The 16,463-nt window shown below is 40.3% G+C and overlaps 1 protein-coding gene across 14 annotated transcripts in view; it reads left to right on the top strand.

Annotated features, from left to right (window-relative positions):
• Positions 1-16,463, top strand: part of ubr4 (ubiquitin protein ligase E3 component n-recognin 4) — a 50,196-nt gene that overhangs the window by 12,524 nt on the left and 21,209 nt on the right. For 6 of the 14 annotated variants that reach the window (XM_046395668.1, XM_046395672.1, XM_046395670.1 and 3 more), the window contains 38 exons: positions 271-458; positions 624-780; positions 913-1,013; positions 1,104-1,273; positions 1,440-1,719; positions 2,056-2,188; positions 2,376-2,455; positions 2,548-2,676; positions 2,931-3,113; positions 3,395-3,517; positions 3,620-3,849; positions 4,277-4,395; positions 4,498-4,595; positions 4,722-4,879; positions 5,010-5,216; positions 5,444-5,545; positions 5,629-5,729; positions 6,245-6,632; positions 6,826-6,889; positions 7,096-7,287; positions 8,119-8,189; positions 9,016-9,208; positions 9,813-10,046; positions 10,231-10,401; positions 10,508-10,690; positions 10,894-11,052; positions 11,255-11,407; positions 11,555-11,782; positions 11,931-12,088; positions 12,224-12,398; positions 12,708-12,909; positions 13,337-13,500; positions 13,773-13,989; positions 14,231-14,447; positions 15,105-15,137; positions 15,412-15,475; positions 15,592-15,726; positions 16,124-16,298. In XM_046395668.1, coding sequence (XP_046251624.1) covers positions 271-458; positions 624-780; positions 913-1,013; positions 1,104-1,273; positions 1,440-1,719; positions 2,056-2,188; positions 2,376-2,455; positions 2,548-2,676; positions 2,931-3,113; positions 3,395-3,517; positions 3,620-3,849; positions 4,277-4,395; positions 4,498-4,595; positions 4,722-4,879; positions 5,010-5,216; positions 5,444-5,545; positions 5,629-5,729; positions 6,245-6,632; positions 6,826-6,889; positions 7,096-7,287; positions 8,119-8,189; positions 9,016-9,208; positions 9,813-10,046; positions 10,231-10,401; positions 10,508-10,690; positions 10,894-11,052; positions 11,255-11,407; positions 11,555-11,782; positions 11,931-12,088; positions 12,224-12,398; positions 12,708-12,909; positions 13,337-13,500; positions 13,773-13,989; positions 14,231-14,447; positions 15,105-15,137; positions 15,412-15,475; positions 15,592-15,726; positions 16,124-16,298 — 6,135 coding nt within the window. The remainder of the gene's footprint in view (positions 1-270; positions 459-623; positions 781-912; positions 1,014-1,103; positions 1,274-1,439; positions 1,720-2,055; positions 2,189-2,375; positions 2,456-2,547; positions 2,677-2,930; positions 3,114-3,394; positions 3,518-3,619; positions 3,850-4,276; positions 4,396-4,497; positions 4,596-4,721; positions 4,880-5,009; positions 5,217-5,443; positions 5,546-5,628; positions 5,730-6,244; positions 6,633-6,825; positions 6,890-7,095; positions 7,288-8,118; positions 8,190-9,015; positions 9,209-9,812; positions 10,047-10,230; positions 10,402-10,507; positions 10,691-10,893; positions 11,053-11,254; positions 11,408-11,554; positions 11,783-11,930; positions 12,089-12,223; positions 12,399-12,707; positions 12,910-13,336; positions 13,501-13,772; positions 13,990-14,230; positions 14,448-15,104; positions 15,138-15,411; positions 15,476-15,591; positions 15,727-16,123; positions 16,299-16,463) is intronic. The other 8 variants (XM_046395669.1, XM_046395678.1, XM_046395673.1 and 5 more) reach the window with 6 other exon arrangements.

The raw sequence follows: 16,463 nt of genomic DNA on the forward strand, positions 1-16,463 counted from the left end.
AAGGGAGAGGGAAAGAGGGAAAGTTCTGTACTATTATTCTTTAAGTGCATATTCACCAACATGAAGTCACTGTATGTTCACTGCTTACTGCAGTCTTTGGCTCTTATCCACCACCTGCACAGTGTTGTAGGTGTCATGTATAGTTGTAGCTTTGTACATTTTGCATTTTGATTGCACCACTACCACTCCACACTCCAAACTTGTAAGTCTTGGGATATTTCTTACCTCCACTCAAAGAAATTCATATAAATGATTTGTCTTTTTCTGCAGATGATGACAGTGAACCCATCCTGGGGCTTTGGTTTGAAGAGACGATTTCACCTACCAAAGACAAAGTTGCTCCACCGCCCCCTCCACCTCCCCCACCCCTGGAAACGTCTCCCAGATTGAAGAGTCCCAGCAAGCAAAATCCAAGCGAGAACGGAAACATTTTAGCTGGCCGTAAAGACCCAGAGTTGGTGAGGGCTTATTTTTGTGTACCTGACAACATGCATTATAATGCTGAAGAATTAAGTCCAGAGGAAAGAATAAGTGTATTTTTTTAAATAATGCTAGCACGCCTGTCTCTGGCAAGTTTTTCAGGTTAAACTTGATGTGACATCAACACAAAACTGTTCTTCTAGTTTCTCAGTTTAGCCTCCAGTATTCTGAACTTCGTCACCACCTCAATGCTCAAGTCCAGGAACAACTTCATTCGCAACTACCTGAGCGTGTCTCTTACAGAGCAGCACATGGCTACACTAGCCAGTATCATCAAAGATGTGGACAAGGATGTCAAAGGTTTGCCTGCAAAATATCTCAAAATTTACTGTAATTACCTTTTGTCGTCATGGTAACTAATGATGAAAGTAGCCCATAATTACTGGGCAACAATTCATGCTACTTAGGTTTAATGCATTTGTGTCTCCTCAGGCTCCTCAGATGAAGTCTTTTCCTTAGCTCTGTATCACTTCAACCACACTCTGGTGACATCAGATCTTCCATCCCCTGCCCTGCAGGTCAGAGGAATGCCGGTATCTTGTTCGCCAGTATCAAAAATCTCTGCGGTCAATTACGAATTGTTAATTCAACACACTAATTATGTTACTTTTTGTCATTCCCAGAGCACCCTTCTTCAGCAGTTAGGTGTTGCACCCTTTTCAGAAGGTCCCTGGCCTCTGTACATTCACCCTCAGTCATTATCGGTCCTCTCCAGACTTCTCCTTATATGGCAGCACAAAGCCAGTGTGCAAGGAGAACCAGATGTGCCTGAGTGTATAAAAGTCTGGGAAAGGTATGGCAATCATGACCATTGTCATCTGGATCATATGTACAATGGAGTTTCTGTTTAATACTATCACCAATAACATCTTGGATATTGGTTATCATTGTTGTCATACAATGTTAACCTCAAGTTATTTTCACTCCTTTCCGCTACTTTTCATTTCCTTCTCTCATAGATTTTTGGGAACATTGAAACAACACACTATCCAGAGTTCTGTTCACGGAGAAGACGACCTTAATGTGGAGCACCTTCAGCTCCTGCTGCTCCTGTTCCACAATCTGTCGGAGCGTGGTCGTCGCTCAGTCCTGACCCTTGTCACGCAGGCCATCACAGAAGTGGCACAGAGCAGAGACTCCCAGCTGAAGGCAGTGCCCCTTAACTTGGCCCGCCTGTGTCTGGTTTTTGACTACCTGCTGCGCCACTACTCCAAGGCTCCCTTGTACCTTTTTGAACAGGTTAATTTTCTAATGGAGCTTGTTTTGCCCTTATCATAAATTGCTTATTTTAAATGTGGTTTTATCTAGTTGATTGCTAAAATTTCTTTATAGCAGTTATGGGCTTCACATCTTATACCCCAGATTCAGATATTTCTATGATAAATTGCTGTTTTGAGTTATTTTTATTTGACAATCCCAGCTATATGACTTTATTTCTATATGTTTGGCTTTAACATTAAAGCCAAACAAAGTTGAAGTACAAATCATCATCATCATAGTGGTGAGTCCTTGAATAAATGGAACCATGTGATTGCATGAAATTTAGCTTTTCCCTACTATGAATTTCATTTATAGGTGCAGTATAACCTTCTCACCCCACCATCCACTGGGCCAGGTTCTGTTCAGGAAGGTGGCAAACGCAGCGGTCTCCCACTTTACTATGGATTCAAAGAGGTGGAGGAGAACTGGGCCAAACACTGTTCAGCAGGTAAGACCAGTGAAGGACACCAACTTTTTTACTTACTGATCAGAGCATGATGTGGATACAAAAGGACGAGTAGGTACAAAAGCAGAAGCTTGCACTGTTTTTTGGAAGTAGAAGTGAAAACAACAGAAGATTAAAAATGAAAGGTTAACACTTCAAATTAGACCTCACCATTTCAATCCTTTTTTAGATTCAAACTTTCAGCCCAAGTTCTACTGTGTTCTGTCCCCTGAGGCGTCTGAAGATGACATCAGCAGACTGGATGGCAAGGTGAGACTTTGAACTCGAATAAATAAATATGTTTATATTTTTTCCAACCCTGGGGCTCACTGTATTCAAATATAACTTTTTTCCCCTGATAGGTCTTTCCTAAGCTGTTCAATGGAGCAGTTAAATACGATGACTTGTATGCATGGCTCATCTCTCTGCTGGCTGCAGGCTCTGAGTTTGACACAGCCAGAAGACAGGAGAACAAGCCCATCACTCCTATGGTGAGACACACCAGATGAACAAACCATGAGCTGTGTAAACAGGGTAAACAAGCCTGTGGTGCAGCCCTTTGACTAAGACCGCACTTCTTGATGTGCTTCAAATTAAAGCCTGGTAGTTGTTTGACTTGAAAAGTGTTTTATTATGAAGTACCACCAGTTTTAATCACCAGTAACTTGACAGCAACAGACCTCAGCACAGACATTAACTTAGTGGGGATTAGAAACAGTACCTGTTTGTTTATCATCATGCACAGGAGGCATGCTCTCTTCAGTACTATTTCCTGATACTGTGGAGGATCTTGGGCGTTTTACCACCCTCCAAAGCATACATGGAGCAGCTGAAGAATGGCTGCAGTGATCCCAGTGAGAGCGACATCTTGCACACTCTGCGATGGTCCTCACGTCTTCGTGTGTCCACCTACGTGAATTGGATCAAGGTCTGTCCACACCTGAAAGTCGTACACAATGCTGCCATGCTGTAGTAGCACTATAGATGCCAAAACAAATAGATGCTACTTTAAATTTTGTGTCATGTCAGAGTCAGATGTAATAGGTTATGATTTTAATTATGAATACTGGCATGTTTGTAGATTTGGATTTCTGACAAGATTGGCTTCTTGATGTCTGATTTACACAATATATTGTACTCTGTCCTTAATCCTGTAATGTACTGTTTTTCCATTTTGATGTATAACCATGCTCATGTTATTACTGGCAGGAACACTTGGTGAAGCAAGGAATGAAAGCAGATCAAGCAGCCTCTCTGGTTGAGATGACAGCTGCCAAGTGCAGTACTGTGAAATACGATGTGGAGCTGGCAGAAGAGTACATAGCCAGACAGGTAATGTATACAGTGTTATGGTTGTCCACCTGTGTATTGATTGTTGTGCAAACTAAAATCTGACCACAACTGTCATTCTTTGACGACTTAATTCCGTTGCAGATTTCCACCTTCTCCAGCGTAGACCCAAATGTCATCCTTCCACTTCATAAGTTGCCCTCTCTACAAGCAATCTATACTTTGGATGCAGTCATCTCAAAAGTGCAAGTTTCCCTAGATGAGCATTTGTCCAAGGTTGCCATTGAGGCAGACACCCAGAAGTCATCTGAGATCACAAAGAATCTACTGCCTGCCATACTTCAGCTCACTGATGTTTACACAGCCTTTACACGGTAAGAAAGGGATCATTCTAACTTATGCTCTTTGCTTAACGCTGAGCATCAGACAAGCTCTTCTATGTCGTGTATTATGTCAAGCATACTGGAAGATAAGCATGTTACGGAAATAGCTATGAGTTTTGTTTATTTATTGCTTTGTCTTCTGGCCAAAGTAAATAGATGCACGATAACTGTTTTCTTGTTTTTACTTTTTACTTTTCTTAGTTTCCTGTGACAAGGTTTGGAATTAAGAGTCAGTCATTAAAAGCAGTATTAACAGAAACTGCAAAGGACAGGATTATTATTTTTATTTCATTACTAGGTATTGCTAATATGTATTCATATTTAAAATTGGTATAGAAAAAATATAAGGTATAAACTGTAAATCATCCATCCCTTTATTCTAAACAAATGATTAAATCACCGCACTTCTCATGACCAGGTCTTACCTGCTAATGAACATCCCAGAGGAAGGGGAGAACAAGCTCACAGATGCCAAGCTCCAGGGTTACGCTGCAGTTCTGTCCATTGGTTCCACTCGCTGCAAAGCCAACATGCTTGGTGTGTGAAAAGATTACTCAAGGAAAAAAATGTTTAACAGTATATTCACCTGAACTTTTCTGTACACTCACTGTTTTAACTTGAGCTTTTTTCAATTCACAGGCCATAGCATTATGCAGAACTTGCCGTCAGCTGTACAAACAATATGTGAGACTTGGAACAGCATCCACACCAGTGAATTCCCCAACATTGGCTCATGGGTATGTGAAAAGTAATTGTTATTTATTGTTTTTTGTTTGTTTATTTTTTTTAAAGATAAAAACAGGAAAATCATTCATCGTACCAGTATCCATGAGCCAAATAACCTGGTGTTTCTTATTTCTCAGCGAAATGCTTTTGCCAATGATACCATTCCTTCAGAGAGCTACATCAGTGCCATCCAAGCAGCTCACCTGGGCACACTGAGTTGTCAGTCCTTGCCTCTTGCCTCTTCTCTTAAACACATCCTACTCTCTTTGGTTCGCCTCACTGGTGACCTCATTGTGTAAGTGCTTGTCCAGTCCTGATTAAAATCATGAAACCTATAACTTGATAAATAATAATAATGAATAAGAATTTATTAATTCGGAAACCTGTAATCTTCAGTTAATAGTGTTGCATGTTTATTTCCTCAGCACGGAGGAGCTGAATCCTTCGCAGGTTGTGCGCTCTTTGTTGCCCCTCCTCTTGGAGAGTAGCACAGAGAGCGTTGCTGAGATCAGCAGCACTTCATTGGAGCGTATCCTCGGCCCGTCAGAGTCAGAGGCCTTCCTAGCTCGCATCTATGAGCGTTTGGTGACTGGATGTTACAACATCATTGCCAATCACTCAGATCCCAACAGGTATGCTGAGTGTGACATGATAATGAGTGAGATCTGCTTTAAACATTGGCTTTATAAACAAATCAAAACACTTTGTAATGTGAAACAGATATTTGTAGGCTGAATAATAACTGGAATGCTCTGTGCAGCTTTTATTCTAGTTTAGTGTATTGTTTTTTTAGCATACATGTGTAAGTTGAGCCTCATTGAGCATTGGTTTTTGTTTTTTTTTTTTTGTTTTTTTTAAGTGGGTTGGATGAGTCTGTCCTTGAGGAATGCCTTCAGTACCTTGAAAAGCAGCTTGAGAGTAGTCAAGTCCGCAAGGCCATGGAAGAGTTCTTTTCAATCAGGTATTGACTCAGCTTACAAAAATAGGCTACATTGTTATACAGTTATACGGCTATCTCACTTCATCTGTGCTCCTTTTCACCAGCGGTGAGCTTGTCCAGATTATGATGGCAACAGCCAATGAAAATCTGTCGGCAAAGTTCTGCAACAGGGTGCTGAAATTCTTCACCAAGCTTTTCCAGCTCAGTAAGTCTACTTGTAATTTGAATTCAAGAAGGCTAACAGAAAGGTGTGCTTCAAATGGGCTGGTTTGTCCAAATTGTAAAGAATGGTCACATTGAAAAGCAAAGTGAAAAGCGTCCCTTCAGAAAGGGGCAAGCGATGAAAATTTACAGTCTTTTCTCAAAGAGTTAGATGGTATTAATGGTCGATTGTACACAAATATTGGGGGAATACTTGTGTGAATGGAAAAATGATTGAGAAAGAAGCTCAACCCTTGGTTACTTACTACTGCAAACACCTGGCCTATAGCTGCATATTTGTTTGATTATCTGTATTGGAATGGGGGCTGTGAGACTAATTTTGGAAATGTGTCTGGAAGGGGCTTTCAGATGCTGTTTGATGATCCAAAGGATGTTTGAAGCACACAAATGCTTTAAAAGTGGCAAAAATCAAATCAGAAAACTTACAAGCTGCAAGCTGCACATCTGCATCTGATTTTTCAGTAAGTCTAAATCTCTTGATGATGCTGTCCTCCTCAGCGGAAAAGAGCCCAAACTCCAGCCTGTTGTGTCTGTGTGGCTCACTGGCCCAGCTTGCTTGTGTGGAGCCCTCTCGCCTGCAGTCCTGGCTGACCCGCATGACAGCCACCCCACCAAAGGACTCAGAGCAGCTGGAAATAGTGCAAGAAAATCGACAGCTTCTGCAGCTGCTCACCACTCATATTGTGCGTGACAACAGCCAGGTGGGCGAAGGAGTGTGCACCGTCCTTCTCAGCACACTCATTCCCATGGCAACGGATATGCTGGCCAATGGAGATGGAACAGGCTTCCCGGAGCTCATGGTCATTATGGCTACACTTGCCAGTGCTGGACAGGGGGCTGGCCACCTGCAGCTGCACAGGGCAGCTATTGACTGGCTGACTAGATGGTAAGAAATCAGTTTCATAGCCATGCTGTTTACTGATTTAATTTACCGATTTTTTTTGGCATCACAAATTCCCATGGATTAAAAAAATCTTTTGTCGTTGGTTGACCTAACTGCTTAGCTATTATCAAGTAGCAATATTGTCTTAAATTATTTAATAATTTTTTTAAAAAATACTCTGTTTTTTTCTTTACAGCAAAAAGTATTTAACACAGAAGAATGTTGTGGAAAAAGTGAGCACAAACTTGTCCCAAGGAAAGGTCAGTTTATATATGTATACATACATATATATATATATCTCACCGGTTTATAGACATGCCTTATTATCACTTCATCTGGGTGTGATTCTTTTTTAAACACTGCTGATAGGTGATTCCCAATCGGCATTTCCAAAGGGAGGAGTTTTTTTTTTTTTTTTAACCATTAATCATCAAATAAATTATCTGCTCATGCTCTTTGATTTCAGCACGCCAGCATGCTGGAATGCTCGTACCATATCATCTCGTATCTGGCTGATGTCATGAATGCCCTGCGGCAGAGCAGTGGCCAAGGCACTTCAGCGCTGCTAATGGAGGGTGAAGAGAAAGCCATGGAAGTGGACTCGGACTGGGTAGAAGAGCTTGCAGTGGAGGAGGATGATTCCCAGGCAGAGGACTCTGTGAGATTTCCTCCCTTTATATCTATCCTCTATAAATGGGGCCATGTTTTCATAAATCTGTAAATTGTGTAGAGATATGAACATAAAATGCAGTGGTACTGTGAAAACTAAAAAATATCAATGCAAAGTTTAAAATAATTAGTTTCTATTATTTCAGTGCAAAAACCAAATTGTTATAAAATAAAGTCTTCTAACCACTCTCTGCCAATACAGAAACAACAAAGTGTTGTTTTTAATTTAATCCCCGTTTTTAATTTTTCTTTTCTTTTTTTTTATATGTTTTTTCATTTTTTTAATTTCCTGCTGCAGCTTTAATTGGAAGGAAAAGCCCTCTGGTTGAATTGTGTAAAGATAACATAAGGGTTTTGACCTTCATGATCATTTTCTCGAGAGGGAATGTGGAGCATTTCTTAATCCACATTGCAGGAATGCTGCTTGTGATTTATCTCCTGATTAACAAACCATTAGTTGAACCATTAGTAATGAATAATTATAATAATTAGTAATGAAACACAACAGTTATGATAACGGTAACATTAGGGCTTTCTTCTTTTAGATAATGTAGTGCCTGTCTTCCCATGACTTCAGTTACCCAGTCTTGTCAATGGAGAGTTCCAGTCAGCTGATTAATAATACACAGGCTGAAATGTATAATATGATGTGTAAGAAACTGACAGTATGATGATACAAGTCTGTACCATCTGATTTTCACTGAGACATATATACGTAAGTAAGTTAGGAACTTATTATTTTGTTAGCTTTACTCAGTTTGTACATCGTAAGTTGCTAAATGTAACAGTGTATCCTAACGTGTTTGTCAATGTTTGACAGGATGAAGACTCTCTTTGCAACAAACTCTGCACATTCACCATTACTCAGAAGGAGTTCATGAATCAGCACTGGTAAAGAAAAGTTTATTGTCCTCTGTGATTTCAGTTTTATTCTTCAATCAAACCAGAGATTGTTTTTGTTTTAATCATGGACAAGTTGTTTATCAGATGATGGGTGTTTTACTACAAGGCTGTCACATCTGGAAAATATGTTATACAGTATCTGTTTCATAACTCAGAACAAAGACAAAATTCTAGGACAGTGATCATCCTATATACAGTATATTTACATGAATCTGAAGTTTCAAAGTTTTTGGTGTTGGTTCCGGTCTTTGGAAACATGGCTAAGTCACACTGTTGACAACAGTAAAAACAATATGTGAAATTATTTTAATTTGTAATATAGTTTAGCATTATCAAAATGTAAGGAAAAGTACCAATTAAGTCATTATGTTTGAGACATTTTCTAGTAGCAGTGGTATCCTAATGAGTAAGGTCATGAAGTTATGAAGCTAATGAAGTTTGCTTAATATTGATTAAACCACTTAGTTTTGATTCTCCCAACACCTGGTGATGCCTTCGTGCAGCAAAGGTTTTCCTCTGTAGGGTCGAAACTAGGGATGTTTCTCATGACATTTCCCTGACATTTAATTGGGAATTTTAAACTGAGACTAGTTGACTACTCTAAAAGTAGGAAATCACTCAGAAAACATAGCTGTGCAGTACATCCGTAGTCTTAACTAAACCTGGGAGCAGCGTCCTTAGTGTTTTTTTTTTCTGTCATGCACCTTCACAACTCAGCTTTTTAAAATGCCTTTAGGAAGAAGTATGCAGGTGACATTGTGTCTAATGTTAATATATCATTCACAGTCTTGTCCTGGCCCTTTGCTTTCTGCAGGTACCACTGTCACACCTGTAAGATGGTGGATGGGGTAGGTGTATGCACAGTGTGCGCCAAGGTCTGTCACAAAGACCATGAGATCTCCTATGCCAAATATGGCTCTTTCTTCTGTGACTGCGGTGCCAAAGAGGATGGCAGCTGCCAGGTGAGACCGAATACCTCAGGTCATCATGGGAAGAGAACAACAGCGGTAACTTTGGCTTGCAAGTCATTCCCCCATTGACTTCCATCCAGTCATTTCATTTGGTCAGGGTTATAGCTAGCCCACACGTGTGGCAAGAAAATGAGACAAATCATGTCTGTTGTCAACATTTTTGTTTACAGAAAAGGTCAGCTTTCCTAGTTACTCTAATATGATTGATTTTTGAATGTGCATGTGATGATGAACAAACCATCAACTACATTTTACCTTTAGTTTCCGTTTAGTTTTACATTGTGCTTACAGTTAGTTTTCTGATTACAAGGGTTCATACTAGTTTTGTTCAAGTGGATAACTTAGTGAATCTTAGTCAATCCATAATTTTTGCTTGCTTTTGCAGGTAGTTTAGATCAAGTGCACCTCCATACAACATAATCTCTATGACCTTTATTTTACTAAGTATATACTTAACAGTGTGGAGGAGCTAGCAAAGTGAAAATAAGTGCAGGTTATCCTAATTGTAAAGTTAAACAAGGAAGATGCTTTTATGTGAAAGGCTTGTATTTTATGTTCTGCCATATTCGGGTATGTATGCATGCAAATATCAACAATATCGCTGTGCTCACTGTTCTACTTTGTCTCGTACCATCCACAGGCCTTGGTCAAACGCAGCCCCAGCAGCGGCATAGGCTCCACTCTCAAAGAGTCTTCTGCATTTCAGAGTGAGCTGCATATGCCCGACAGTGCTATCCGCCACCAGAATGCCTCACCCTCTGAAAAGGGCAAGGTCACCATCTGTGACGGCAAACCTGGTGATGAAGACAAACCTAAGAAGAGCAGTGTGTGCAAGAGCATTGAGGGCTGTCAGGAAGAGTTACTAGCACAAGTGGTAAGAGTTAATCTGTTTTGGATTAATCATCAGGTTGTATCTTACCTCTGTTTCTGTTTTTGTTTTTTTCTAAAAAGCACTACTGAAATGACTTGCACTTCTTAATGATATTTAACATTTCTATTACATAGACTGTGCTGTACATTGTGTGACTCAAACCTTTGGCTTGTTTTCTCCATAACAGATGGGATCATCCACTGCAGCAGTCATTTTGGAGATGCTCATGTTTTTAATGGAAGCCATCCAGACAAACTTTCAGCAGGCATCAGCGGTGGGAAGCAGCAGCCGGGCTCAGCAAGCCCTCAGTGAACTGCATACTCAGGACAAAACTGTGGAAATGACAGACCAGTTAATGGTATTAATACATGTACAATTTGAAGCGTTTAGAAGAGTAGTTTTATTTGTTATTATCCAAACCCTATTAGAGATTCCACTGTATGTAATAAATTGCTTTACCTCAGGTTCCCACACTTGGCTCCCAGGAAGGAGCTTTTGAAAATGTGAGGATGAACTACAGTGGTGACCAGGGACAAACTATACGCCAGCTCATTAGTGCACATGTCTTGCGCCGTGTTGCCATGTGTGTCCTGTCTTCACCCCATGGCCGTCGCCAGCACCTTGCAGTCAGCCATGAAAAGGGAAAGGTAAGCTTCACAAAGTTGTTTGTATTAATAATTTTTTGTTCTGCAATAATAATAATGATTTTAATCGACTAAATTTTAATATAAATAATAAAAAATACATAACAAAATGTTGGTGTAAAATTTGGTTTTACACCTTGTAATATATATTTCCTATTAATAATGTTGTTTAGTAACCCATATTCTCTCCATCTCCCACTTAACAGATAACAGTTCTGCAGCTGTCCACTCTCCTGAAGCAGGCTGACTCAAGCAAGAGAAAGCTAACACTGACCCGTCTGGCCTCTGCTCCAGTCCCTTTCACTGTCCTCAGTCTCACAGGCAACCCTTGTAATGAAGATTACCTGGCTGTGTGTGGCCTGAAGGTCAGAAAAAATTTTTAATATGAACCTGTTACAATGAAAACAATACAAACTGTATTATACTATACAACAATGTATTTGAGAGAAGATGACAGTTAAGTTGCCATCGATCACAATCAATTAGCTTTTCACACACTTGACTGCCATGTAGTAATTTGTAATTTGACTATTTGTTTTTTGCCGTTCTTTCTTTTTCTTTCCTCAGGACTGCCATGTACTGACTTTCAGTAGCACAGGTTCTGTCTCAGACCATCTGGTGCTGCACCCACAGCTGGCTACTGGTAACTTCATCATCAAAGCCATCTGGTTACCAGGCTCGCAGACTGAACTTGCCATCATCACTGCTGACTTTGTCAAGGTATGTATGAAGACGTGCATTGGTAGTTTGATTGGGTTTTTGTGTTTTGGAAGATGCTCAGTATGCAACTGTGATTACGCTGCTTTTTGCATGTTGAAAAAACACTTGACAATACTTCTTTCTCTATTTGTCTCTCTTGCTAAACAGATTTATGACTTGTCAGTGGATGCCCTGAGTCCCATGTACTACTTCCTTCTCCCAAGTTCCAAGATCCGTGATGCTACATTTCTTTTCAACGAGGAGGGAAAGAATGTTATCACCATCATGTCTTCAGCAGGTTACATGTACACCCAGCTCATGGATGAATCCAGCAGTGCCCAACATGGACCTTTCTATGTCACAAATGTATTAGAGATAACTCACGAAGACTTGAAGGTAAGTGGTATGTGTATCCAGGCCATGGAATTATACACACAGAATCATGTGAAAGTATGACTACTTGAAATTCGTTTTTGAGGCTCTTTCAGAAAATGCTGAATGACAGAAAGTAATATTGAGGTAAAATCTTTCTGTGTGACTCCAGGATAGCAATGGGCAGGTAGCTGGTGGTGGTGTTTCGGTCTATTACTCCCATGTGCTTCAGATGCTTTTCTTCAGCTACAGCCAGGGAAAGTCCTTTGCTGCCACAGTGAGCCGCAGCACCACGGATGTTCAGAGACTCTTCCCCATCAATGTCAAAGGGTAACACTCCTCCACACCCCCGACACAAACGGTTTCTTTACTTCCCTGCCACAGTTGAGGATCTGGAAATTTTAATAAGTAACTGGAGCGCTAATTATGTCTCCACCCCTCTCTCTTCCCTCCTTTTCTCTTTAGTTCTAACGGTGGCAGCAGCAAGATGTCACCTGCTCTGTGTCAGTGGTCTGAGGTCATGAACCACCCTGGCCTGGTATGCTGTGTGCAGCAGACAACAGGCATACCACTGGTCATCATGGTCAAGCCAGATACCTTCCTCATTCAAGAGATTAAAACTCTGCCAGCCAAAGCCAAGGTAATTATCCAAAGCCAATTTCTCTGCTGTTGTGGAACAATCAAGAAAGATACCTGTTGAAAGGAAAATAATACTGAGTTCCACATTATGTGTCCTGTTTTCGTTAAGTGGTCACATAAACCATTTTCTGCTTTTGACCATAGCTGGTTGTGTTGTGTTTTATATAGTCTTATAGTCTTAGTTTTACAGTCTTATATAGCTCAAAATCACTGTGTCTCTGGAATTTCCAATCTCTTTAGTCCATACAACAGATTTATGACAGATGATACAAAACGCACATTATTCATTTGTTCCTTTTGTCTTCCCCAGATTCAAGATATGGTAGCTATCCGGCACACTGCCAGTAATGAACAACAGCGTACAACCATGATTCTTCTTTGTGAAGACGGAAGCCTGCGAATCTACATGGCCAATGTGGACAACACCTCTTACTGGCTCCAGCCCTCACTACAGCCCAGCTGTGGCATCAGTATCCTAAAGCCAGTCCGCAAGCGCAAAGCTACTGCTACTAGTGAGTTCAAAACCAGTAAAATGCAGTTTTTGTTAATTTCCAAAAATGTAAGCAAATTGATTGTAGATCATAGATAATAGACACGCGTGGTCATCGCACCTAAATGATGGCTGATTATTTGTAATATGCCTAGCCACCATCACTGACATTTGATTGTAAACATAACCACCACCTCAGAATGTTTTAGTCTGTTCTCAAGATTTCCTTCCTGATATTTTTGGCTTAAGTTCTCTTGTTTTTAAAAGTTCTTATCAATCTGAAGATGTTGTTTACTCACAATTTTCATTAAAATGTTTTGTCAGGATCATTCATTGTATGCAGTAGACCAGTTGATACATAAGCGTTAGCTTAGAATCAGAAAAGTGAGGGCTTGTTTGCTGGAAACTGGCAAAGGTTTCAAATTTTAATGCTATGAGTCTACTTTCAGCCACCCGGACATCCAGTCAGGTGACGTTCCCAGTGGACTTCTTTGAACACAACCAGCAGCTGACAGAGGTGGAGTTTGGGGGCAATGACTTGCTGCAGGTCTACAATGGACAGCAGATCAAACACAGGCTTAACTCCACTGGGATGTATGTGGCCAACACAAAGGTATTGACATTTTAACAAAAATGATTCTGTGTTGGAAAAGCTACAAGAGACTTTTGTTACTGCCACCCTTGCATGTGTTTGTTTTATGCAGAGTGTAGGGATTAACTGAGTAATGATAACAGCTAAAAAAAAAAAATCAAAATTGAAGAGTAGTAGTGATTAAAGGGTTGTATGCCATACACATTAAGCATGTTTGTACTGTAGCTGTACATTTGTGGTATTGGACAAATTGCACAAAGCCCAACCAATGATCTTATGATTTGGATTACTAGCCCGGGGGATTCACTGTGGAAGCGGTCAACAACAACAGCTCAATGGTGATGACAGGCATGCGGGTTCAGGTGGGCACTCAGGCCATTGAGAGGGCTCCTTCCTATGTGGAGGTCTTTGGCCGCACCATGCAGATAAACCTGACGAGAGCCCGCTGGTTTGACTTTCCCTTCACAAGAGAGGAGGCCCTGCAGGCTGACAAGAAGCTGTCCATCTTTAGTAAGAACAAGAGTGTGCAATGATAATTGTATTTTGTTGTTAAGTGTATATTTTTTGTATCTGCATCTGTGTGCTTTGCATATCCGTCCAACTTTCAACACCAAGATTGTTAAAATTCAGAATGAAATCAGTTTGACAAACAAAAAGTTTTTTATTTTGCAGTGGAATTTTGTTACTGAATTTGAATGCACAGTTTAGAAACCATCCTCTGATGCAGTTTCATCTTCCTGTTTATTTAAAGTTGGAGCATCTGTCGACCCAGCTGGAGTCACCATGCTCGATTCAATCAAGATCTATGGTAAAACCAAGGAGCAGTTTGGCTGGCCTGAGGATCCACCAGAGGACTTCTCCTCTGCCTCGGTTAACAACGTCTGTAGTCCCAACCTCAACCAGGGAAATGGCACCTCTGATGGAGACATAGCCACTCCAACCACCACCAGCGGCAGTGTACTAGAAAGGTATGGACCCCCCACTTTAGGACTCACAAGCTCAATACAAGTTGTTGTCATTTACACTTCTCGATCCCCTGTAGTTCAGTTAACCACACTCAAGATCTGATGAGATAGTTTTACCAAATCTAAGCTTTCAATTGACTACATCCATCCTTTTCATACTTGTGGGTGTAAAAGACCCTTGTTGGCAAATAAGTGTGCAACATTGTTTTTTTTTTTATGTTATTCTGCATAAATGTGATAAAGTACATTGATTTGTTAGGGTTTTTTTTTTTGGTGGCCAAAATATTCTTGTGGTTTTATAATCTATAAACAGATTTTCTATTAGATTAACTACATCATATTATTCATGGGTGTTGATGAAAAATTTAAATATACTGTGATAGATGTGCTAGATTTTATCCATATTGCCCCATACTAGCATAGTTTTACCCTCCATAAGTCCAGCTATGTAGCAGGAATTGTTGAGAACGAGCCTGAAGTTTTAACAATAGGACTTAGGTTCCCTTTAGACTATTTAGTGCATGGCTATTGTGAAGTCATCTTTTCTTGCATGCTTCTCTTATGTTCAACTGAATCATTTAATTTTCACTTGTTTCTTTATGTGATCCTCACACTTTGTTTTTGTTCTTTTTCTTTTGCTCCCAAAAATACAATAAAAAGTTGTGAAACTGAGTCCTTATCAACCTTGGACCGGTTAGTAACTGCCCTTTCTCTGCTTGTTTGTATGGTTTTGTGCATGTGTGCCAGTTTGTGTGTCCATGCTAGAGACTATGAACATGGCTTGCACCATTTCCACATGTGTACAGCATTTTTTCCAGACATTTGTTCTTTTATTTGGTGTTGTGTTGGCATTTAGATCAGCAAGGATGACAGCAAGCTCAGATTTGCTCTTTTTTTTCGGTTTGTTTGGTTGATTTAAGATGAAATTTGCAACAGAAGCAGTACTGATCTTCTTTGTTAATTGCAGGTTGGTAGTCAGTTCCCTTGAAGCTTTGGAAAGCTGCTTTGCAGTTGGTTCTTCCAGTGAAAAGGTATACAGATGATTATTTTATTCTTCATATAATAGCGTGTTTGAATGAAAAATCATGTGTGTTCCTTGCTTACCTTTTGGAAATGTCATTGACTGCATATCTCAAATTCTGTGTAGGAGAAGAATAAGGCTGCAGCTCTAGAGCTGGCCACGCTGCTCCTGTCCATGCCCACCCCTGCAGGTGTGCAGCAGCAGACGAAGGGACTTCTTGCCAGCCTGCACACCAGTCGAACTGCCTACCACAACCACAAGGTAAAAATTAGCAATTGCCAGACAAGACCAAAGTTATAATGTGGACAGAGTGTTGTAATATGTCTGCAAAAATCATTCGTATACTGTATCAGTAACACTTAAGTCTTCATTAGCTTCTGAAACTTTGATGACTACCTGTTTGAAGTTAGTGAGCTAACATGATTGCTTTGCAATTTTATGGGAATAGTTTGTAGACAGCAGTCCAGAAAAATGGATTCATTCTATTAAATATATAGATTACACACCAGTTGTTCAGAAACCGCACCCTTAGACATACATAACGATATTAGAAACAGAATTCTGAGTGCTCCAGTACCTTTTTAGATGTTAAGTGTTTTCTCCTTCAAGGTCAGTTCTGAAGAACGAATGCAATTCTCTGTTTGCCGTTTCTCATCAGGACCAGTCTTTGCTGAGTAACGCAGTACAGTGTCTGAATAGCTGCACCCGTGAGGGGAGGGAGCTCGATCCCGATGTTTTCCAGAGGCTTGTGATCACTGCCCGCTCCATTGCAATCATGAGACCCAACAACTTGGTGCATTTCACAGAAACAAAGTCATTGCACCACGACTCTGGTAAGAGGCTATCATGTTGGTGATAAATGTTGTCCAAGTCTATGGAATATCAGTTCATATGAGAACAATTTATAGGTTACACATCAGTATTTTCTGTAATCATGACATGTCAAAAGAAATTATTCTGAACAGCTGTACGTCAGATTGACTTCATAAGTGGCTTTG

This window comes from Scatophagus argus, chromosome 8 (assembly GCF_020382885.2).
Source record: "Scatophagus argus isolate fScaArg1 chromosome 8, fScaArg1.pri, whole genome shotgun sequence".
In the NCBI taxonomy this organism is placed as follows: Eukaryota; Metazoa; Chordata; class Actinopteri; family Scatophagidae; genus Scatophagus; species Scatophagus argus.